The 23,264-nt window shown below is 38.7% G+C and overlaps 4 protein-coding genes across 11 annotated transcripts; 1 reads left to right on the forward strand and 3 right to left on the reverse strand.

The window, feature by feature from the left end:
- Positions 1-7,250: 7,250 nt before the first annotated feature.
- On the reverse strand, positions 7,251-9,115 carry LOC6044821. The gene is made up of 7 exons (XM_038266196.1): positions 8,827-9,115; positions 8,663-8,769; positions 8,550-8,603; positions 8,416-8,484; positions 8,249-8,356; positions 7,820-8,176; positions 7,251-7,753 (listed from the first exon to the last, which is right to left on the reverse strand). Exons 1-6 carry the CDS (start codon positions 8,906-8,908, stop codon positions 8,123-8,125), a joined length of 474 nt encoding a protein of 157 aa, XP_038122124.1. The 5' UTR covers positions 8,909-9,115; the 3' UTR covers positions 7,251-7,753; positions 7,820-8,122.
- Positions 9,116-12,527: 3,412 nt separating this feature from the next.
- LOC6049661 (nudix hydrolase 8) lies at positions 12,528-14,671 on the forward strand. The gene is made up of 5 exons (XM_001866349.2): positions 12,528-13,025; positions 13,089-13,213; positions 13,755-13,846; positions 13,910-14,123; positions 14,185-14,671. Exons 1-5 carry the CDS (start codon positions 12,889-12,891, stop codon positions 14,559-14,561), a joined length of 945 nt encoding a protein of 314 aa, XP_001866384.2. The 5' UTR covers positions 12,528-12,888; the 3' UTR covers positions 14,562-14,671.
- On the reverse strand, positions 14,617-17,820 carry LOC6049657 (phenoloxidase-activating factor 2). 8 transcript variants are annotated; one of them, XM_038266191.1, is made up of 7 exons: positions 17,629-17,820; positions 16,267-16,408; positions 16,031-16,114; positions 15,840-15,970; positions 15,586-15,750; positions 15,407-15,531; positions 14,617-15,345 (listed from the first exon to the last, which is right to left on the reverse strand). In XM_038266191.1, the coding sequence occupies exons 2-7, from the start codon at positions 16,382-16,384 to the stop codon at positions 14,751-14,753; spliced, it is 1,218 nt and encodes a 405-aa protein (XP_038122119.1). In that variant the 5' UTR covers positions 16,385-16,408; positions 17,629-17,820; the 3' UTR covers positions 14,617-14,750. The 8 variants fall into 8 exon arrangements, with proteins under 8 accessions (XP_038122119.1, XP_038122118.1, XP_038122117.1 ...); XM_038266190.1 differs by having other exon boundaries at positions 16,267-16,418; XM_038266189.1 differs by having other exon boundaries at positions 17,623-17,820.
- A 3,031-nt stretch (positions 17,821-20,851) lies between these two features.
- LOC6049659 lies at positions 20,852-21,846 on the reverse strand. Its single transcript, XM_001866347.2, has 2 exons — positions 21,426-21,846; positions 20,852-21,361 (listed from the first exon to the last, which is right to left on the reverse strand). Exons 1-2 carry the CDS (start codon positions 21,746-21,748, stop codon positions 21,253-21,255), a joined length of 432 nt encoding a protein of 143 aa, XP_001866382.1. The 5' UTR covers positions 21,749-21,846; the 3' UTR covers positions 20,852-21,252.
- Between the last annotated feature and the right edge of the window lie 1,418 nt (positions 21,847-23,264).

The raw sequence follows: 23,264 nt of genomic DNA on the forward strand, positions 1-23,264 counted from the left end.
TTTTGTTCTGAATCCTCTGAAGTTTTTTCTTCCTGGTTAAGCAACAGCTTTTCCAGATCGGCACAGCATAAAGCATGGCAGGTCTGAAAATTTGTTTATAAATTAACAGTTTATTCTTGAGACAAAGTCTAGAATTCATGTTTATAAGTGGATACAAACATTTAATATATTTGTTACATTTAACCTGGATACTTTCAATGTGATCCTTGTAAGTAAGGTTTTTGTCAAAACCAAGTTCAAGATATTTCACTTGATCCTCCCACTTTAAATTTACCTCATTCATCTTTATAATGTGATGACTTTTTGGTTTAAGAAAATCAGCCCTTGGTTTGTGAGGGAAAATAATAAGTTGAGTTTTGCAGCATTTGGAGTAATTTTCCATTCTTTCAAATAAGAATTGAAAATATCCAAGCTTTTTGTAATCTTCTTGTGATGACACGAAGGCTTCTGCCTTTGGCGGAGATGCTTGTGTCATCAGCAAAAGTGATTTCTGACATCCTGGGGCAAATCAGGCAAGTCAGAAGTAAAAATATTGTATAAAATTGGACCCAAAATGCTTCCTTGAGGGACGCCAGCACGTACAGGTAGTTGATCAGATTTGCTATTCTGATAACATACCTGCAGAGTACGATCCGTCAAATAATTTTGAATAATTTTCACGATATAAATCGGAAAATTAAACCTTTTCAATTTCGCAATCAAACCTTTATGCCAAACACTGTCAAATGCTTTTTCTATGTCTAGAAGAGCAGCGCCAGTAGAATAGCCCTCAGATTTGTTGCTTCGAATTAAATTTGAAACTCTCAACAACTGATGAGTAGTTGAATGCCCAAGGCGAAATCCAAACTGCTCATCAGCGAAAATTGAATTTTCATTAATGTGCGTCATCATTCTATTAAGAATTATTCTTTCGAATAATTTACTAATAGATGAAAGCAAACTAATGGGCCGATAGCTTGAGGCTTCAGCAGGATTTTTATCCGGTTTCAAAATCGGAATTACTTTGGCATTTTTCCAACTACTGGGAAAATATGCCAAATCAAAACATTTGTTGAAAATTTTGACCAAGCAACTTAAAGTTGCTTCTGGTAATTTTTAATTAAAATGTAAAAATGCCATCCTCACCAGGGGCTTTCATATTTTTAAATTTTTTGATAATAGATTTTATTTCATTCAGATCCGTATTAAAAACTTCATCTGATGAAAATTCTTGTTCAACAATATTCTGAAATTCTATTGAAATTTGATTTTCAATAGGACTCAAAACATTCAAGTTGAAATTATGAGCACTCTCAAACTGCTGAGCAAGTTTTTGAGCTTTTCCCCATTAGTTAATAGAATATTATCACCATCTTTTAAAGAAGGGATGGGTTTTGAGGTTTCTTAAGAACCTTTGAAAGTTTCAAAAAGGTTTGGAATAAGGTTTAATTTGTTCGACATCTCTTGCGAACTTTTCATTTCGCAGGAGAGTGAATCTGTGGTCAATAACCTTTTGCAAATCTTTTGAATTCGCTTCAGTGCAGGATCACGAGAACGTTGATACTGTCTTCGGCGAACATTTTCAGACGAATCAGAAGCTGAAGATCGTCATCAATAATGGGAGAATCAAATTTGACTTGGACTTTAGGAATAGCAATATTCCTAGCATCCAAAATTGCATTAGTTAAAGATTCCAAGGCTGAATCAATATCAGCTTTGGTTTCTAAAACAAAATCATGATTTAAATTATTCTCAATATGATGCTGATACCTGTCCCAATTAGCTTTGTGGTAATTAAACACAGAACTATTGGGTCTGGTAACTGCTTCATGAGAAAGTGAAAAAGTTACTGGAAGATGATCAGAATCAAAATCAGCATGAGTCACTAAAGGACCACAATACTGACTTTGATTTGTCAACACCAAATCAATTGTTGATGGATTTCTAACAGAAGAAAAGCAAGTTGGCCCATTCGGGTATAAAACCGAATAAAGACCAGAAGTGCAATCTCTGAACAGAATTTTACCATTGGAATTTACTTTTGAATTATTCCAAGATTGGTGTTTGGCATTAAAATCACCGATGATCAAAAATCGAGATCTATGCCGAGTAAGTTTATTCAAATCCCCTTTGAAATAATTTTTATTTTCCCAGTGCATTGGAATGGCAAATATGCAGCTGCAATCATAATTTTCCCAAAAGAAGTTTCAAGTTCAATGCCCAAACTTTCAATAACTTTTAACTTAAAGTCACGTAACGTGCTATAAGTCATACTACGGTGGATAACTATTGCAACTCCACCGCCATTTCGATTCATTCGGTTATTAGTTATAACTTTATAATCTGGATCACTTTTCAAATAAGTGCCAGTTTTTAAAAATGTTTCGGTTATAACAGCAACATGCACGTTATGAACTCGTAAAAGTTGAAAAATTCATTTTCTTTCGCTTTTAAAGAGCGAGCATTAAAATTCATAATATTGATGGAATTACTTAGATCCATGATTAAACTTCAGGGTAAGAACAACATCATTCGCAAATTTTAATCCAATCTGGATAGCTTCCATCATGGATGTAGCATTACTCATTGTTTGAATCAAACCAAACAGTGAGTTTTGCAAAAAGTCATTTTTCAAACGTAACATCGCCGAGATCAGAAGATCCCAAAGCGTTGCCAGCAGAAAAATTTTCAAATGAGATTTGAGGTACCTGCCCAATTTCAGAAAGATTGGTAGAGGATTTAAAATTCGTGGATGAACCCGAACCCGAAACGACGTTAGCATAAGAAATGCCATTGTTGTTACCTAACTTTTCCACGGTAGGGGTATTTCTAGAATTGTTCGAGTGAGACAGCACGAACGTTTGATTTAAAGATGCAGGTACAACCTGACTTTGAGAAAATTTCGGTTTGGATTTCGGCTGATGCTTAGCACGAGAATCCAAAACCTTTTTTCTGATGGGGCAATCCCAGAAATATGATTTGTGATTTCCACCACAATTTGCACATTTAAATTGGGTGACTTCTTTCACGGGACAATTGTCCTTGTCGTGAGAAGAATCCCCGCAAACCATGCATTTTGGGACCATGGCGCAATGATCAGTACCGTGACCGAATGCCTGGCAACGCCAGCACTGGGTCAGATTCTGGCCATTACCGCCATGTTTCTTAAAATGCTCCCACTTTACCCGTACATGGAACAAAAACTGAACTTTGTCCAAAAGTTTCAAATTGTTGATTTCATTTCTGTTGAAATGAATCAGATAAAATTGTGAAGTCAAACCAAAGCGAGAAATATTCCCGTTTGATTTTTTCTTCATTGGTATTACTTGGGATGGGGCAAAGCCAAGCAACACCTTAAGTTCGTTTTTGATCTCATCCACCGACAAGTCGTTGGAGAGACCTTTCAAGACCGCCTTGAATGGCCGAGCATTCTTATTCTCATACGTGTAGAAATGTTTGTGTTTGTGGTTTTTCAAATAACCAACAAAAGTTTGGTGATCTTGTAAAGATTCCGTCAACAAGCGACATTCTCCTCTTCGACCAAGCTGGAACGAAACCTTCAAATTGCAAGTTTCCTTGCAATTCTTCAGTTGCGTTCGAAAGCTGGCCAAATCGGAGACGGAAGTCACTACAATTGGCGGAGCCTTTACTCGTTTCTCGACGACAGAAGGCTCAGTACGAGGAGAAGGATCATTGTCTACAGTTTCGGATAAAACACCGAAACTGTTTGTCAATGGAATTGGAGGATTGACCTCACATTCAGAATCAGAATCAGACCTCAGAAGAGGCTGTTTTCTTTTTCTGTTTCCGTTAGCCGGTTTAGCGTTCAAACGCTTCACCGACGTAACGACCAAATCTTCAGAAGATTTGCGTTTACCTTTGTTTTGACGCATTTTGCAAGCAAAGTTCTCTTAAAAAGATGGCTTCGTTTGTAAAATACAACAAAATTTCAGGCGGGGTTAGTCTTGAAAAGACTGTTTAGAATTTTGGAAAATAACTCAGGTAGTCTTTAAAAAGACTGTGAATTTTGTTTTGAAATAACTCTGAGCTTAGGTAGTAAAAAATACCGCAGCTCTAGTGTCCGTTCACCACGAAGGTTCGCAAGACACTGTGAGCATTTAACATAAAAACTCTCTATGAACAATCTGCTATACTATAGTTTTCACTACAGACGATCTCTACCAAACATGCTTCATACTACCTGTGCCTACTACGCGGTCGCTTTGAGTTTGTCGCATATATATTTTTTTTATTTCGGTATCTATTGAAGATAGAGCTTTGGTTTCTTCGAGAGACTTGTTCATTTTTGGTAGTTGAGCAACTTTTTCGAAAACAAAAATACTCTATACCTTGTATCTTAGAAAATAAATAGTTTTTTCTTGTTTTGTCAATCAAATTGAAATGACGTCAGAGAGAATTATATAGAACCGTTTGGTACCAGCAACTTTCTAGAACATGTCAACTTTCTAAAAGTTATCGTTTTTGAGATATATGCAATTCAATATTGAGCAATTCTCCACGAAATCGGTCTTTTTTGGAATTTTAATTTTTGTATTTGTAAAAATTTTTTTGGTGATTTTTTTCTTTAACTTTTTGTCATTAAAACTTGATTTGCAAAAAAAAAATTTTTTAATTATTTTTTTTATATATGTTTAGAGGACCTCAAATGCCAACTTTTCAGAAATTTCCAAGTTATGCAAAAAATCTTTGACCGAATTATGAATTTTTTAATCAATACTGATTTTTTCAAAAAATCCAAATATTGGTCGTACAAAATTTTCAACTTAATTTTTTGATGTAAAATCAAATTTGCAACCTAAAAGTACTCTAGTGAAATTTTGATAAAGTGCACCGTTTTCAAGTTAAATCCATTTTTAAGTGACTTTTTTGAAAATAATCGCAGTTTTTCATTTTTTTAAAATTAGTGCACATGTTTGCCCATCTTTGAAAAAATATTTTTGAAAAACTGAGAAAATTCTCTATATTTTGCTTTTTTGAACTTTGTTGATACGACCCTTAGTTGCTGAGGTATTGCCATGCAAGTGTTTAAAAACAGGAAAATTGATGTTTTCTAAGTCTCACCCAAACAACCCACCATTTTCTAATGTCGATATCTCATCAACTAATAGTCCGATTTACAATGTTAAAATATGAAACATTCACGAAATTTTCCGATCATTTCGAAAAAAAATACTTTCAAAAATTTTAAATCAAGACTAACATTTTCAAAGGGCCGAAAATTCAATATTACGCCCTTTTGAAATGTTTGTCTTGGTTTAAAAAATCTTAAAATATTTTTTTCGAAGAGATCTAAAAATTTCACGACTGTTTCATATTTTAACATTGTAAATCGGACCATTAGTTGCTGAGATATCGACATTAGAAAATAGTGGGCTGTATGCGTCTCTGCCTAAGACTGGTTGCAACGCGGCTCTACTTTGTTCTAGCTGTTTCATTTTCAAATAGAACTGAAACAGACCACCCGCAACGCGGAGTTGCAGTTCTATTTTTCGAGCAGTATTTTGAAACCGGAATAAAACTGCTAAACGAGTTTGTTTCAAACATGAGACGATTTGAACTCAGTTTAAAAAAATCAGATATATAGAGATATCCACGTATTCTTACACACACACACACACACTATGATGCTGTGATGATTATCATACGCACACAATTAAAAGCATTTTTTGAAACAACATTTAGATCAGCGCGTTGCGAGCACCGTGTTCTAGTTTCATTTCCACCAGTTCTAAAAATTTAAAGCTGCTCGCAATTTGAAACAATGGAGCACCGGATTCGAGTGGTAGAAATGACAGTTCTCCCATAAGACTGGTTGCAACGCGGCTCTACTTTGTTCTAGCTGTTTCATTTTTCAAATAGAACTGAAACAGACCACCCGCAACGCGGAGTTGCAGTTTTATTTTTCGAGCAGTATTTTGAAACCGGAATAAAACTGCTCGACGAGTTTGTTTCAAACGTGAGACGATTTGGAACTGGAATAGAACTCAGTTTCAAAAAAATCAGATATATGGAGATATCCACGTATTCTTACACACACACTATGATGCTGTGTTGATAATCATACGCACACAATTAAAAGCATTTTTTTGAAACAACATTTAGATCAGCGCGTTGCGAGCACCGTGTTCTAGTTTCATTTCCGCCAGTTCTAAAAATTTAAAACTGCTCGCAATTTGAAACAATTATAAAACTTAGACTGGTTGCAACGCGGCTCTACTTTGTTCTAGCTGTTTCATTTTTCAAATAGAACTGAAACAGACCACCCGCAACGCGGAGTTGCAGTTTTATTTTTCGAGCAGTATTTTGAAACCGGAATAAAACTGCTCGACGAGTTTGTTTCAAACGTGAGACGATTTGGAACTGGAATAGAACTCAGTTTCAAAAAAATCAGATATATGGAGATATCCACGTATTCTACACACACACTATGATGCTGTGTTGATAATCATACGCACACAATTAAAAGCATTTTTTTGAAACAACATTTAGATCAGCGCGTTGCGAGCACCGTGTTCTAGTTTCATTTCCGCCAGTTCTAAAAATTTAAAACTGCTCGCAATTTGAAACAATTATAAAACTTCGCGTTGCAACCAGTCTTAGCGTTGCAACCAGTCTAAGGAATACATTGTAGAAAAAAGCAAAAACTGCTCGAATGGAAGTGCTCCATTAGGTATAAAACTTCGCGCTGCAGACAGTCTAACAACGATGTTTATTTCCAATGGAGCACCCGCAGTCGAGCAGTTTTTGACAGTTCGCTCCACAAGAAATATATTGTAAAAAAAAGCAAAAACTGCTCGAATGGAAGTGCTCCATTCGTACACGCACGTGCTCTCTCTCAGGTTCAAACTCTCCACTGAACAAAAATGACCCTTTTAAATCAAGTGTTCTACCCTTGATCTGACCCTGCTGTACAGTGCACTTAAAAATCAATCGCAAAACACTTGAATTTTGGGCACCAAAACTAGCTGTCATTTCAATAGCAAAACACTTAATTTTGATGTGTCATTTCACATGAATAAATATAGTATTTCTCTTGGATTTCAAATGATTTCTCCAACTATTATCAAGTGCCTATTCAATGTAGATGAAATGCAAATTGGAATGGAATGGAAATTGGAATGGATTGGAAAATAAATAATATACTGCGTGGAGAAAAACCTTTTGATTGCTTTTGTTTTGAATGAACTCTTACGCTTTAATCAAAATAAAAGCTTTCAAAAAGTTTCTCACCATTCAGCACTTCTTATGAATTACATTTTTGGTAAATGAACTGTTTTATTACAGTTATACGGTGTGTTTTGTGTTACAATATAATTGTTTTTTCTCTACAATGTTATATCCTCATACTGATAGTAATTCTTATGTCTATAGAACATCTGATTGTTAATTGAATGAATCATGATTGGCGGCCCGTCGAAATCTTCAAGCGGAGACATTTTGTAAATTGACGAATGTTTAATGACTTCTTGAGCCAAATAGTGATCACTAAAAGGACCACACTCCCAAAGTTGCCCTACTATAAAAATCAATGAGCAAAATTTCTTCTATTTTAAGTAGTTCAGTAACTTCAACAACTCATAACAATCAATGCTAGAGAATTTTGACGCTTGTTGGAAAGAATTCCCTTCGAAGCAAGTTCGATGAGTTCCGGACCGTCAATCGTTTTTGCAAGTAAGCATTTCAGCCGGTTTGGTGTAAACTGAATGTGGAAGTGACTTAATGAGTTTTCTTTTTCTCCTGGGTTTTCAGCGTCCTAGAAATAAAATGTATTTAAAATAAATGAATAAATAAAAGACTGCAAATTAACTTGATAACTTACTTCGAGTTCTTCATCTTTGTCTGAATCCTTCCGGCGAGACGTTTCTGGTGTTGGAGATCCAGTGGCCGATTAGCTCGCAGATGAAAAATCGGCCGTCAGCACGATAGCGGAAGTGCCGGGCGCAAGCAAGTCGGCCGGTGAAGTTTTTACGATTAAGCCCGCAGATGGATCGGCCGTCAACACGGCAGCGGAAGCGGCGACACTCGTTCCAGCAACAGACGTACCAGTGGCCAGCGATACGGCCGGTGAAGTGACGGCAGCAGAAGGAATGGCCGTCAGCACGGTAGTGGAAGAAGCGGCGTGCTATCCTGACGGTTGAGCAATAGAAACATTGCCTTGAACATCAACTCCTTTAACCTGAAAATAAATTAAAAGATTGTTGTTAAAAATCGTTGTATTTCTTAAACCGTCTACGCAAAATTCACTTACTTCCTCCTTCTCCAAGCCTGATGGGAGCGGCCAGCGAGCGATGATGTTGGAATCCATGGATGAATTATCCGGACAAGATGAAGCACTTTGGTCGATGTCGATCGCCGACTGCAAATAATTGAAATTGAAATAAAAGTTGTTATTTTTTCCTTATCCGGAAAAGTTACCTCCGGTTCTGGTTTGCAGAAGGATTGGTGGACTTCTTGGATCGTCTCGTCCCGCTGCTCGTCTGGTTGCTGAAAATATTATGGAAACAATTTTTTGTCTATCTAAAATTGCGTGAAAACAAAACAAAACTAACCTCTGAAAACTTGCCAAAAATGGTCTGCTGCTCGGGGCTCAGCTCGTTGAAATGCTATTTAATGAAATATTATTAGTAAATTTGCTTTCAATTCAGCTCGGCGAATCGATTACCTTGTACTGGACAACAGTCGTATCGTCTTCCGTCAAAATTGAGGCCAAATTGAAACTGACCAGTAATTGAAGAACGGACGGGATGTTGTTCGGGTGTGCTCGAAATGCTGAAAATATTTTGTGTTGTGGGCAGCAATTGCATCAGAAAGCTAAATAATACTTACCGATTAGAAGATTCTTTATATAAAGCGGAAATCGGAACGAATCAAATAAGCACGATGATTCGTCCAAACTCCCGATCTCCATTTTGTCGTCTAAAAGCACATCCTTCGTTGGCGGCTGTCACTTTGACCTTTCAAATCAAAACAAAATCAATTTCAAGTGTTTGTCTCTTCATTTTCGATCTGTCAAAACAGTGGGGCAAATCTAATGCAAGGCTGTATATCAAAGGTACTCGTCATCTTGCTTTGCATTAGTGTGAGTGCATGACTCCGTGCCACTAAAACCAAAACAATAACAAAAGAACAAAGGACCGTGCCAGGAAAACCAAAACATAAACAATGTCAATGTCAGTGGAGTGAGAGAGTCAGAGATAGCGATTTTGACAACCGCACTACTACACACTCAATCGCGAGTACCTTAGGTAGAAAGCCATGAATCTAATGTACAGAACACTTGAAAAAACTGTACTACACGCATGAAAATAATGCTTCAAAAACTGCGTAAAATTTATGCAGCAATACACTTGAGTTTGACAATGGATTGGATTGAAATTTAAACAAAAACAACTTGGATCTAAGATGGGGCTTTATTCAATCATTCAAGTGTTTGGGCACTTGATATAAAAGGGTGGCGTTTTTTCAGTGTCTCACGAGCTTGCTCGCCTGTCTGTTTACCTACGAGCGCGCGCGCTGTTTCTCTGCTTGGACTTTAGACGTCATCGTCGTTTTTGTTTGCTATCCGCTGCGCTGCGTTCCATGTTTGTTATAATTTTTAACTAAAATAGCAGGTTTGATTTGAGATATATTTAGCATATAAATTCTTATATTATAAAAAAAAATGCACTGAAAAAATAATAATTTAGAGAAAAGACAACTTAGGCTCATTAAAAAAATTACAGCAAATGTCAGGCGAACAGGGTTTGCTTGTTTTTCCAAGCATTACAAGCACCCACTCGGAAAATAATCTGGTAAATTTGAGTGTCTGGCACAGGCGGACGTTTGTCGTGCAGTTCAGTCGTGCAGTTGTTGTCTGGCAACAAAATCAACAGGTTCAATCGGTTGAACCGTGCCCGACCGGTTTGTGTCATATTCGCCAGAAATCATGACAGAAATCTGGGGCAAATTTGGGGTAAATTCTGCCAGATGGCTGGCGCAAGCCCTCAGACGAACGCCAGAAATGCGTCCGCCATTTCCGACCGGGCAGTTGTTCGTATATGCTAAATAAACATGATAATAACTCAATTATTAAAAAAAAAATCTTAAGGTATTACATTTTTTTACTCAGGTACTTACTTTACTTTACTTTTACTGCTCGTACAACCTCCGGGCCATAAGCTGTCTCCAGATGCGTTGCCATCTAACTCGGTCCTGGGCTGCTTCTCTCCAATTCCGCTGCGGAACTCCCACACTTTCCAGATCTTCCTCCACTTGGTTCAACCACCTTGCACGTTGCGCCCCCTCCGCCGCGTTCCAACCGGCTCCGAATTGAACACCAACTTCACCGGATTGATAGTCTGGTTCGGTTGGCGCGCATCCAGCGCGTCCGGCATTCTTGCGACGTGTCCGGCTCACCTGATCCGGCCAGCCTTGGCGACCTTCCGAATGCTTGGCTTGCCGTAGAGTTGCACCAGCTCGTGGTTCATCCTTCTCCACCATACAGTGTTCTCACGCACGCCGCCAAAGATCGTCCTTAGCACTCGCCGTTCGAAAACTTCAAGCGCTTGCAAGTCCTCCTCGAGCATCGTCCACGTCTCGTGCCCGTAGAGAACGACCGGTCTTATCAGCGTTTCGTACATGGTGCACTTTGTACGCCGGGAAAGATGACCAGACCGTAGGGTCTTGTGGAGTCCATAGTAGGCACGACTACCGGTGATGATGCGCCTCCAAATTTATCTGCTGCAGTTGGTGTCCGAAGTTACCAACGATCCGAGGTACACAAACTCCTCCATGACCTCGAACTCGTCGCCGTCGATAGTCACGCTCGGTCCTATGCGAGCCCTAAGGGACTCGGTTCCTCCTGCCAGCAGATACTTCGTCTTCGCAATATTCACCTTCAATCCAACTTTATCCGCTTCCCGCTTCAATTCGGTGTACCGCTTAGCCACCTCCTCGAAGGTCCTGCCGACAATGTCCATGTCGTCGGCATAGCAGATGAACTGGCTGGACCGGTTGATAATCGTGCCCCGCATGTTGAAGCCCGCTCGCCTCATGACACATTCAAGCCCAATGTTGAAACACTCAGGTAGTTTGCTTTGAAAAATATACTTTATTACAAATCAATACAAATCAAGGCAATTACAATTATTGATACATTTTTTATTCATACTCTCTAATTTTTTTGTGCTGTGTTCCTCGACCACCTGTTTGTTACAGCTGGCCGCGCAAAAATGGTCAGTTTTGGGCGCTAATATTGCGGATTTCAGAGATTTTTAGACAATCGTCAATCAAACAAAATCAAACCATCCACATTAACGATCCCCGGGTCTTTTGTGGTCTCTATTGCAAGTTCTGCTCGAACCTAGGAGTCCGAAGGCTTGAATGGGGAGAGCACCCAAACCTCTTTTTACTCCAAGGAACCTTCCACCCTAGTGGAACTAGAGACCCTAAATAGGGAGACTGGTCTAAGCTGGCTAAATCGATCTGGCAACGTATGTTTTGAGCTTGGCAACACTGATAAGTTTTGCTGGGCGTAAAGGCAAATGCTCGTTTGGATACGTCAAACTCGTGTCTGTTTGGGTACGTCAAATTCACTTCGACCAGTCTCCTATTTAGTATCTCTAAGTGGAACGACCTTTGGATTGCGAGTCCAACCGCCGCCAGCGATTCCACCGGAGTAGGCTTGGTTTGGTGTGTTGTTTGTACTTATGGCATGGAGACGACTCCTACACCTGGAATGACTTACCAACCTAACAACCAAGGCCGGGACCGACATTTTACTTCCTCATCCGATGGAAGGTTGCAGCAGATGGGAATCGAACCCAGAATCATCCGCTTACAAAGCGGACAGCGCACTGCCAGACAAGACAATCGTGCAAGTTGTGAAAAGCTCTCCAACAAAGTGCACACCTCAAACCCGGTCGGAAATTGCGGACGCATTTCTGGCGTTCGTCTGTGGGTCTTGTAGTGCTTGTTAAGTATAGCAAAACGTCATCATTAACTCATTTTCGACCAAAATGGTCTATAGAGTTATCTACGTGCGCATGTATTGCGTGTACGTACACGAAAAAAAGTGAGGTTAAATTTTGTACCAGCCAGCAAAACAAATGGTGTGCTAGTGTGTGTGAGATCGGGCTTAGATAGCTCTATGTCACAAGATAGCACACAGCTGACGATCAAACAAAATTTAAAAAATGGCGCTTGCGCCACTTCGCAATAGCCAGTTATTCAATCGTCTGACAGTGCCGAGAATTGTCATCGTAGTGTGTGCTCGCCATACAGCAGGCATAGGGAGCGTTATTTTATTACGTAACGCAGTTAAGGGGAAGGGGGAGTGTCGGCGTCTGTTCTTCGTAAAAAAAATGGGGATGTGAAGAAAAATTATGTAACGTTACGAAAAATTTTCATATGAGCCCTCATTAAAAAATGTTACGCGTTACCAGGGGAATGGGATAGGGGGAATCGCTCATCTGTTACGATTTGTTACCAATGGAGGGGGGGGGGGTCAAAAAACCCAACTTTTGCGTTACGTAATAAAAGAACGCTCCCCACATAGTGTGTGGTTTAGTTTCAGCTGGTTGAACATTTTTTATTCATTGATAAATAAATATAGCAAACAGACTGGTAACACTCGATTCTTCATTGTACTACATAGGTTACAATCATTGTAGTTTTGTGTGTCATTCATCGTAGAAAAAAAGTCTACTAGATGTTACCCGCTGAATAGATGCTAGTTGGACAATGGAGACGTTGAATTTCAACATCAGTCGCATTAGCAATCTCTGACCTTGTGTAACAAATTTGTACAGGCACTCTCCGGCAGTGTGATTGAATGAGTTAGTGGCGTGATACAAAGACACTTGTTATCATTTTTGGTTCCTCTTTCTGTTCTGCTATTGTATTGTGTAAATGATAAGTTCTTTTATTCGAAATTGTGCGTTGGCTCGTTATAAATGTAAAACGGTTGCTTTATTCGAACTATCCAGCAGAAGGATGAGCGAGCAGCAGGACAACATTCTAAATGCAGCTGATAGTTGGTTCAACAAGTATAACTCGTTAATGGTGCTGAGTGAAAATACATTTAAATACATTTTTATTTAACTTTTAAGGTATGCTGCAGTCGAAGATGCCCCCGAAGGGATTTTCAAAGGGGTATCTGATAGATTTAATGGCATAACTGTTGACTCAAATCTAGAAACATGTCTTCCAGATAAGTTCACTTCAATATTGCAAAGTAAGTTAAAATAAATGGAAACAAAATCTTTGTGCACTCTACAGGTAAAAATGACGCCTAAGGTAGGTGTCAATACTGAACTTTTTGGGAATGTGGTCCATGTGCATAGCTTAAACAATATTTTGGATGAAAAAAATTGAAACTGTTATGTCACAGAAACAACAAAAATAACTCAGACTTTTGCTGTTGCTCTTTGCAAACATTGTTTACATTATTTTTATGCCTCCGATATTGTGAGTACGCTTTGATACTCCCAAAAAAAAATATACAAAATAACCTGGGGCGAAACGCCTCTTAATTTTTGGATGTGTTTGATTGTTTTCGGATAGAACAGGCACAGATCATCAAAAATAGAACATCGATTTCCAAGTTTCAAGCTTTTAAGTGCTTTAAAACGTGCTGTCCGATGCACGGTGGCACTTTACATTTGCTCGCTTTTAAAAAAAATCACAAATCTGTTTTGATGAAACCTGCAAAAATCAAAATTGCGCCACACTAGGAACACAAAATTCCTTCTAATATTATCCCTTAAACTTTACAGAATCTCTTGCATACTGGACGGAAAGTCGAAAACGAGGCATATGGTTTAAGGTGCATTTGAATTCTAGTCACTGGGTACCAGAATTGGTTAATGTATGTGTAAGATATAATTACAGGCAAGATAGTTTGAATAAAACCTTTTTTTTTTCTTGTTAGAATGATTTCAAGTTCCATCACGCCAAAGAAAACTTCGTCACCATGTACCGTTGGTTGCCGTCGGATGAAAGCGTTAATATTCCGCCGTATGCCCACACCATGGTCGGAGTAGGAGCTATCGTTGTGAACAAACAAAACCAAATCTTGGCGGTTAGTGAAAAAAATGCTTTGATAAAAAATTCCTGGAAACTACCCGGGGGTTACGTAGAACCATGTAAGCATTTTTTTCGCATAATGTATGCGTTTGGTACATTTAGTAATGATGATTTTTTCAGCTGAAAATTTCGTGGAAGCCGCAATTCGAGAGGTGCAAGAGGAAACGAGTATTATGACGAAATTTGATACGGTCATTGCGATAAGGCATGCTCATAATGCTGGTTTTGAATGTTCTGATCTCTACATTGTGATGGCTCTTACACCGGAGAACAAAGAAATCAAAAAATGCGAGCGCGAAATTTCCAAGTGTGAGTGGATGAACATTGATGATTATTTAAACCATCCAAAGGTGCACGAGACAAACCGAAACTTTCTTCGTCTTTATTTGAAGTACAAAGAAAATGGAATAACACTGACATGCAAGGACGAAGTTCATCAAATTTTGAAAAAGCAGTACAATATTTATTCGGTCGACCTGGCTGAGAAAAAGTGTTGATAAAATAAAAGGCAGGAAATCCAATGTTACAGTTTTGTCGATTGATAGGACATTGTTTTGTGTTTGGTTGTAGATTTCCAAATATATTTTCAAACATTTTTAGCATCGTGCTTTATTGCTTCTTTTTAAACTGAAATGCATCCCCAAAGCACAATAGCGAAAATATATTGTTAGCACATACATTTTGTTTTAATTTGAACTAACTGTGGTCATAATCCACGGTACATAAGAAGCAACGTTGACATAAACTCCTGGAATGTTGGATGTACCACAACCGATTCCCCACGCCACTAACCCCACAACAAAAAATCGGCCACCAAGACCACAAACCAGCGGCGATCCTCCATCGCCTGTACAAGCATCCTTTCCTGCTTCTCCGCCCGCACATATAAAACTGTTGGCATCCAAAGAAAACGTAGCTCCTAATCTGGTAGTACGCAGCGATGCCTCGCACTCATTGGACGACTTTACCGGAACATCAACTTCCTTCTGGATGGCTTGATAGGAGCCGCTTACAAAATCATTCTTTCCCCAGCCCGATACCCAACAGCGTTGACCAACGAAGGACGTAGATGGAAGGCAAGCGGTTGTTATGGTTGGTGTTGCGCCCAAATTGACACTGGAAGCTAGTCGAAGCATCGCAATATCATTTTTGAGGTTCGCGGCAACGTAACCAGGGTGGACAAAATATTTTACAACGGTATACTCTTGAGCAGGAATCGGTTCCGAAGCAGCCGATGCGTCCCACTCACCCAAGCGTACTCGCAACACGCGTGTTCCAGACCTAAAATTGGAGAAAAAATAAGCTCTTAGGCTTCATCCAAAAAAAGTCAGTTAATTCTAACAGATAATCGCTAATTCGGTGCGCCGCCGTGATAACGTTCAACGGGTCAATCAAAGCGCCGGAACCGACGTAAATGTCTCCTGGTCCCAGCAACACTGCTTGCCATGGATACTCGCCGTAAGCTGCCTAAGAAGTGACAAAGATTAATACATTATCTCTGCGTTACACAAGGCCATACACCTGTCCAGCTGCAGGTTGTCTCGCAGCAGCAACGGGCGGGAATTGCAAGCCGCATTGGTAGCCTCCGGGTAGACAGCACCTTTCCAGCCCCGCGGCGCAGGTTGCGGGGGTTACGATGTTCGGTGTTATTCCGGTCACAATGTTCGTATTCGTTGTTGACGAAGACTGCGGTTATTTTGTTTGAATGACAAAAAATATGTAGTTTGATATATTTTTAAATACTTAAGGACGACTAGACTATCATAGGTACTTACCGTTACTATTCTAACGTCCAACATTCCGGAACCATCGACAGAGCCGGTACCGGAACTGCCCGTGCACCGCCCAGTTGGAACGCATATGCAAGTTTGGTTGGTTGCCGGCAAAGCAGTTATCCCAGTTATTCCTGTAAAAGTAAATTTAAGTCGTGAGAACCATCGTATCTTTCCTTTTTTTTTTAGATTACCCGTTTGTAACGGAACGGTGCCAGGAAGTGTCCCGGTTATGATACCTGTGCTTACATTGGTCACTGGTTGTTGTCTGGTTAAATCTAATAAATTGGTTTGTTTCACACAACACATAGGAGCAAATTAGGCGTGGTATTTTTTATGCAAATGATAACATTGTAGTAAATCTCAAAAAAGAAACATTGCAAAAGCTACCCCTTTTTCTGATGTCGCCCATCAAAAGTTCTGAACTTACCCCCATTATTACTGGCGACGGTAGTTGCACTACCATCGGGAAAATTGATACCCTGTGCGGCGATCGAGATCAGAAACCAACATGCACTGACCGTTAAGCGTATCCATCTCATTTCCATGTTTGGCTTTTTTACCTAATTATCCTAAATTCAACTAGAATAAATCAGACAACACGTAATTTTACAAAACCCGATACAACAGATTGATTGATAAATCTTTCACCAACAAAACACAAATATCTGGTTCGGGCGTTGCTGGCTGTGCAAGAATCGGATTTACACTGGTCATATGTAAGTGATAGATGGTCATGCAAATCTATCATTTACATGGCACGACAACAGTGTGCATCAAAAATTCTCGACCGATATTGAATGTACTCTAGGGTGACAAGAAAAATTGAAAATTTCGGAAAATCGCAAGAGATACCCCCTGGCTCGATTCTTTAGGCAAAAACAAGTAACTGTGCCAATTTTGAGCCAAATCGGTTAAGGCTACTAAGGGGTCGCTTTTCATCGTTGAAGTTTATATGGGGAAAATCGCAAAAATGTATGGAGAAAAACATCGCTTCAGGATTTTTGCAGCAGGTGGCGCAGGTCTCGCCCAAAATTGTCCAAGTGTGAGATTCTTGTAGGAAATTTAATTACCTACAACTTTGTAGAAGGGTGCAAGACGATCCTAGTTGATCCTGATGAGTTATTAGCAATGCGATGAAAAGAAATCGGCTTATATACTTGAAAGTATACAAGGGGTATATAGGAGGTATATAAGAAAATATTTTTTCTAGAAAAATCACCAAACATCAGGATCAAATTTCCTACAAGAATCTCACGCTTGTATAATTTTGGGCGAGACCTGCGCCACCTAGCAGAAAATTACTGAAACGATGTTTATCCCCATACATTTTCGTGATTTTCCCCATATAAACTTCAACGATGAAAAGCGACCCTTAACCCTTGGCTCAAAATTGGCACAGATACTTATTTTTGCATTAGGAATCGAGTCAGAGGGTATCTCTGATGTCGATTTTTTCTATTGTCACCCTAATGTGCTCTCACAAAGGCGTTTGAACGAAACACATAATCGAAAAATGTTAATACAACTTATTTTGTTCATATATTTTCTGGGGAAAACAGTAATCACAATTTCTTCTGCTACTGTAAGCGCACGTAATCCAAAGGTATACCTTTTAATATCACGCACTTATGAAAATAGGGGGTGGCTTTCCCCACAATCAAACCACGCTTGTCGGATCAAAATCAAATTTGAACAAGTAAATTGAAATGTTGAACCCTTATTTTCTAAAGTGTTTAGATTTTTCGTAAAAAAATATGTTTTCAATGTAAAATTTATCAAATACCGTTACAGATGTTTTAATCTATGTGCTACTAAACTTTTATTATGCTTCCCGAAACGTTACACAGTGTATGGAATGGCTGTACAATGGTCCCAAGCCATTTATACGGATGCAAATTCACTTTTTTTTTAATATTTTACATTCCATTCAACAGCTTTTTGTACCGTCATCTCTAATAATTTACTCGATAGGGCAAGCATCAAATAATCAAACATGTTTTCCAAAATTTACACTGATTTTTTTCGTAAAATAGGACATAAAATTACCCGAAATCAAAAAAAAAGTTAAATATGTGTTTCAATAATAATAACCAACAAACCTACACAGTTTCCTTGCATTCCATTCTGAAAGAAAGATAACTATTTGACGGAATACAATGCAGCAAAAAAGCATGAATGGCGATTATTAAATGTTGCACTTATCGCGACTGTGAATTGCATCACAATCATCTGGTTTTTATTCAATCTATGGGAAGAGCCAGAACTGTGACGTCCCTTGCCTATTAATGATGCCCTTGGTGAGAAATTTTAAAATACTTTTCTTATTTTATTTAGGTTTCAAAACTAATAATATTTCTAGATCTGTTTTAGGGTTTAATCAAAAGATGAAGCGACGAATCGTCGGATGAAATGCGTTTGTAGCACATGGATTTAATTATTCTATAAAAAAAACTGCCTACCAGCGACTCCACCGAGGCAGGACCCAGGGAGACGACTCCTACACCTGGACTGAGCTAACGACCTAACCTTTTTTTTAGGTTAGTCCGGGGCCAACATTTACTTCCCGTCCGACGGAAGGCGTGATCAGACAACCGGGATCGGGACCGTCTGGGATCGAACCCAGGCCGACTGGGTGAGAGGCAATCACGGGTCCCGGCTTGGGGCAATATGGGTATCAAAATACATTGTTTTTGACATAGGACTATGTCTTTACTTACTATATTGGGGGGCCAGTTCAGAAATTCGATCCAAAGCGTCACTTTTAAGCGTTAAAAAAGGGGACATTTTGAACGCTTATATCTTTTTTCCCTGTGAATGAATCCAGATGGTTGGACCACCAATCGAAAGAAGAAGACTTCAGCTATTGTTTAACTACATAGATAGTCTGACTAAACATAGTTAAAGCACTTAAAACATGCAATCAAAATGAGTAATTTTTCAGTACAAATCGGACAGATGACCAATCAGAGCGAGCGTATGCATTCGAGACCGCGCCCCTTTTGTACCGTTCTCCGGCTGTGCCGCTATTTAATCAGAAAATTTCGCAAAAGCAAGTCACTTTGGAACGAGCACTCGAACTGTGCACGTCGGGCCAGCAGCAGCAGCGGCCAATAGAAGAAGAGGACCAGCAACCAGAAGGAAGAACCACCGGCAGCAGAAGGAGGAAATTCGAGCGAAGCGGACGGCGTGGAAGTCGCTATGATGCGGCGGTTCTCATGAAAAATGGCCAATTCGACAGTTGTGGCCAAAACCAGGAGTGGCCGATGCCCTCAAAGAAGGTTCCCCCGGGGCCTGGGGGGACATTTACAGAAACATACGAGTTGTGGCAATATGGGTATCAAAATTCATGGTTTTTTATACTGAACATAATAATGGCCATTTGGAAAGTAGTGGCCACAACCTGGAGTGGCCGGTGCCCTTAAAGCAGGTTCCCCCGGGGCCCGGAGGACTTTTTACAGAACCATACGAGTTGTGGCATATTGGTATCAAAATTCATGGTTTTTGATACTGTACATGAAAATTGACATTCCGACAGTAGTGGCCACAACCTTGAGTGACCAGTGATCTCAAAGCAGGTTTCCCCGGGGCCCGGAGGGTCTTTAACAGAACCATACGAGTTGTGGCAATATGGATATCAAAATTCATGGTTTTTGATACTGAACATGAAAATTGACATTTCGACAGTGGTGGCCCTAACCTGGAGTTGCCGGTGCCCTCATAGAAGGTTCACCTTGGGAGAACATTTATGACAATTTTGCCGACAAATCTATGAAACAAAATAAAATAATCTTATTTCAGATTTCACTAGCAATCCAAAAACACATTCAAATTGTTTGGTCCTATGTCTTTCGGTTATGTCTCTGACATACCATCTTGAACTTTTGAAACTGGTAATGATTTTGACCGGTTCGGGACCACATTTATAGGATATTGGCCACACCCGGAGTGGCCAGTGCCCTCGAGAAGGTTCAACCGGAGGGACATTAATCGAACCATACGACTGTTTGCAATATGGGTAACAAAATTCATGTTTTTTGAAACTGGTAATGAAAATGGCCATTTTGACCGGATTGGAAAAAAAACCCCGAGTGGCCAGTGCCCTGGGGATGGTTCTACTGGGTGGACATTTACCGAACTATACGACTTGGGGCAATATGGGTGTTAAAATTCATGGTTTTTGAAACTGGTAATGAAAATGGCAAAATTTGACCAGACTGCCTGATGAATTGTGAGGAGCAGAGCACCAACATATTCTCCTCTCTTAGGGACGCACCAGCATAATATGTGCCGGAGTCGGAGTCGGAGTCGGCTAATTTCTTACGTGAAATTATTATTATTTTTTATTTTATTTTTTTGATCCAGGAGAACAAAAATTACGAAATTCCATACATTTTTGGCAGGTTGCTCAAACGAAACCATAACATCGTTTTTGCCTAGGTATTTAAAAACGTGGGTTTTATAGAAAACTTAGATGTATGGGTATCAAAAGATTGAAAATTTTATGCCCTTTCCGATGCCATATAGGTTGACTTGTGAATCGTGAACCGGTTCGGATGCCGGCGGATTTTCCGACGACGTAATTCCGGGTCGATACAAAGACCCACTCCAAAATGTTTATTTAGCAATTCTATGGTAATATATCGACATTTAGTTAAATTGAAAGCTGGCAAAATTAAATATATATATAATTTTTATATAGAATTTCCAGAGTTATATAAACTTTTATTATACTAAGTAGTTAGTAAACTTTATATTCAATCCAAATTATTTTTTTAATCAGTCAAGGATGCCTATTTGGAGTTGGGAGACTAAATTTATGGTGATTTGTCAACAAATAACATTATTTATGTTAATTTTTCAAAAGGTGTACAAACTTTTTTTGCACTTTTTTTGATTTTGATTTGTTATATTACTTTTTATGGAAATCAGCTTTTTTCAGCCTATAAGCTATTGTCTTTCATATTTTTATAGGACCTTTAAAAAAGCTCTGGATATCTGGATAAAAAATAACGTACAGTTACACACACGTGGTTTATTTGCTGAAAAATACAGATCATACAAAACTTTATCCTAAATGTCTTTTAACGTCGCGGGGAACGTCTCTGTTCTGATCGTAATGTATAAACCATGTCTTTTGTGAAGGCTTTATGTTAGTATACATCATTCGGATCGGTAGCTATGTATATCTGTTTTAAATTTTGGTCTTCTATCTTATTCAGAACCAACTCTTGATTATTTTTTGTAAATAGGCAACGTACTATTTGGGATTGAGCTATTTTGTACTTGTTCTTTTTTTGTTTGCAAAAGGTGTCATCATTCTGATACGATTTTAACCAAATTTTCGATTAAGTCTTCTTCCTAGCCATCCACTACACAATAATCAATCAAGTATTTCTCATTCTGGAATTTATCCTTATTGTCTGGCGGATCGTTCCGTTTCTAGCAAGCACTCGCGAACCAGTATTCTAGCGTGGACGATGCCACGCTTGAGGCGCTCGGCCGAGCTTCTACTTCCGCTATATCTGCAAAATAATGGCAACTGTAAGCATAGCTATAATAACTCCATGTTTTAGTTAGAAAACTCACGTTGGGCGTATTGATTGGCTCATTTCCTCCAAAACCAACAGTAACTGGGCATACTTTGTCAGCTGATTCCCGTTGGAGTTGTTGGGAAATTGGTTCAGATTGGTTACCGGAGTTACGATAGCCGAGGCGGCGCTAGACAAGTTTTGCGCCTGGAATTGCTCCTGTTGTACGGCGTTGCTTTTGGTCTGAAAATGATGATGATGCTGCTGCTGATGATTGGAATAGTTGAGTGCGTGAGCGGATGTTGTTTTGTTCATTGGTATCGGCGTCACTGTCACATCCGTGAGTTTCGATTCCACCGCTTGAATGTCGACGTAATCCATTTTACTTAACTTTTTACAAGAAAAATCTGGAAAACTCCTTGTTTATAACTCAGATTGTTTCGGGCTATCGATAATGTTGGTAAATAATGCGATTTTTTTGATTTACTGATAGTGATTGTCAAAAATGGAGTAGTTCCAAAAGTATTCAATTTTGATTAGACTCAACAAATAATGGATAGAATTGAATCAAACATGTTTCAAAATGGTACACGCTACGTGTTTAAAAAAAAAACAAAGTCGAGGAAATCAGGGAAACTGTGTTTCAAATGTAGGTGGCGCCAAAATGAGGTTACTTGCCAAAACTCGTATTTCTTTCTGCTGGATTGAAGAACAAATTCGCTTATTTCTCATGATTCCCTGCATCAATCTTAATGAAACTGGTTGCAAAAGACGAGAAAAAAATTTTTGCTTTAAAATAATGAACATCAATTTTTGGGCGCGCAAAAATTTGTGAACTTTTTCTTCAAAAAACATATTTCAGAACACGAAAGAAATAGTTTCCCCATATATATCAAAGAAATAAACAGTTACATAGTTGATAACAGATGTGTTAACGTATATTTAACAATTTTTATTGATTTTTGACAGACTTTGTTGCCAAATAGTTCAAATAACTATCTTACTAAATTTACAATTTTCTCATAGAAAAATCAAACAAAAAGTGGAAAGTTGTACACCAAATTGTTGGAAATAATTTTTCTCATCCGAATCCGGCATAAGTTTAAAAAAATATTGATTTTGAAGGTACAAACACATTTTTTCGAAAAATCATAGGTTTACGCTATTTGTTCATAGGTGGCGACATGTGTCTTTTAGCTTTGCTGCAAATTCTCTATTGAGGTTTTGCAGCGCGACTGTGTTTCAAATGTAGGTGGCGCCAAAATGAGGTTACATGCCAAAAATCGTATTCCTTTCTGCTGGATTGAAGAACAAAATCGCTTATTCGCGATTAAAAGCTCAAAAATTCCGACAGATGGCGCAAAGCATCGAAGAATGACGATTCAAATTTTCGCTGTTCGGTTACATAGGAATGCAAACATAAAATTGAATTTATAGCTCTTAGAACAACTTTTGAGAAAAAATTCAAGTAGTACGATTGTTAACTCTTTGCCCTCTATAAATTAACGCAATAAAAAAATTGGAAAAAAAAAATAATTTTGAAAAAATAATATTGTTTAAAATGATAGAGCATCAAAAGTTAACAAAGTATCAGCTCGAATTTTTGCTCAAAAATTGTTGTGAACGCTGGAATTTAACAAAACAGAATTCGCATACATAACCTCAAAGGGCGGAAATTTCAATCGACATTCTTCGCTCTGTTCTGCTACTCAACACTAGGTGTCACATGTCGTTTGGCTCTTGAACGGCAATTTCTCATGATTCCCTGCATCAATCTTCATGAAACTTGTTGCAAAAGACGAGAAAAAATTTTTGCTTTAAAATAATGAACATCAACTTTTGGGCGCGCAAAAATTTGTGACCTTTTTCTTTAAAAAACATGTTTTGGAACACGAAA

The sequence above is a fragment of the Culex quinquefasciatus genome, chromosome 3, assembly GCF_015732765.1.
Source record: "Culex quinquefasciatus strain JHB chromosome 3, VPISU_Cqui_1.0_pri_paternal, whole genome shotgun sequence".
Classification (NCBI taxonomy): Eukaryota; Metazoa; Arthropoda; class Insecta; order Diptera; family Culicidae; genus Culex; species Culex quinquefasciatus.

Bases quoted from the DNA above. Each gene is read 5' to 3' on its own strand.
- LOC6044821 (XM_038266196.1), bottom strand. From the start codon at position 8,908: ATGGAGATCGGGAGTTTGGACGAATCATCGTGCTTATTTGATTCGTTC. The intron at 8,485-8,549 runs GTTAGTTTTGTT...TAATATTTTCAG, and splicing joins TTTTTGGCAAGTTTTCAGAG to CAACCAGACGAGCAGCGGGA. The intron at 8,177-8,248 runs GTAAGTGAATTT...ATTTATTTTCAG, and splicing joins CAGGCTTGGAGAAGGAGGAA to GTTAAAGGAGTTGATGTTCA.
- LOC6049659 (XM_001866347.2), bottom strand. From the start codon at position 21,748: ATGGATTACGTCGACATTCAAGCGGTGGAATCGAAACTCACGGATGTG. The intron at 21,362-21,425 runs GTGAGTTTTCTA...ATTATTTTGCAG, and splicing joins AGCCAATCAATACGCCCAAC to ATATAGCGGAAGTAGAAGCT.
- LOC6049657 (XM_038266191.1), bottom strand. From the start codon at position 16,384: ATGGAAATGAGATGGATACGCTTAACGGTCAGTGCATGTTGGTTTCTG. The intron at 15,751-15,839 runs GTAAGTACCTAT...AAATAACCGCAG, and splicing joins TGGACGTTAGAATAGTAACG to TCTTCGTCAACAACGAATAC. The intron at 15,532-15,585 runs GTGTATGGCCTT...GTCACTTCTTAG, and splicing joins GACAACCTGCAGCTGGACAG to GCAGCTTACGGCGAGTATCC.
- LOC6049661 (XM_001866349.2), top strand. From the start codon at position 12,889: ATGATAAGTTCTTTTATTCGAAATTGTGCGTTGGCTCGTTATAAATGT. The intron at 13,214-13,754 runs GTAAGTTAAAAT...TAAACTTTACAG, and splicing joins GTTCACTTCAATATTGCAAA to AATCTCTTGCATACTGGACG. The intron at 14,124-14,184 runs GTAAGCATTTTT...TGATTTTTTCAG, and splicing joins CGGGGGTTACGTAGAACCAT to CTGAAAATTTCGTGGAAGCC.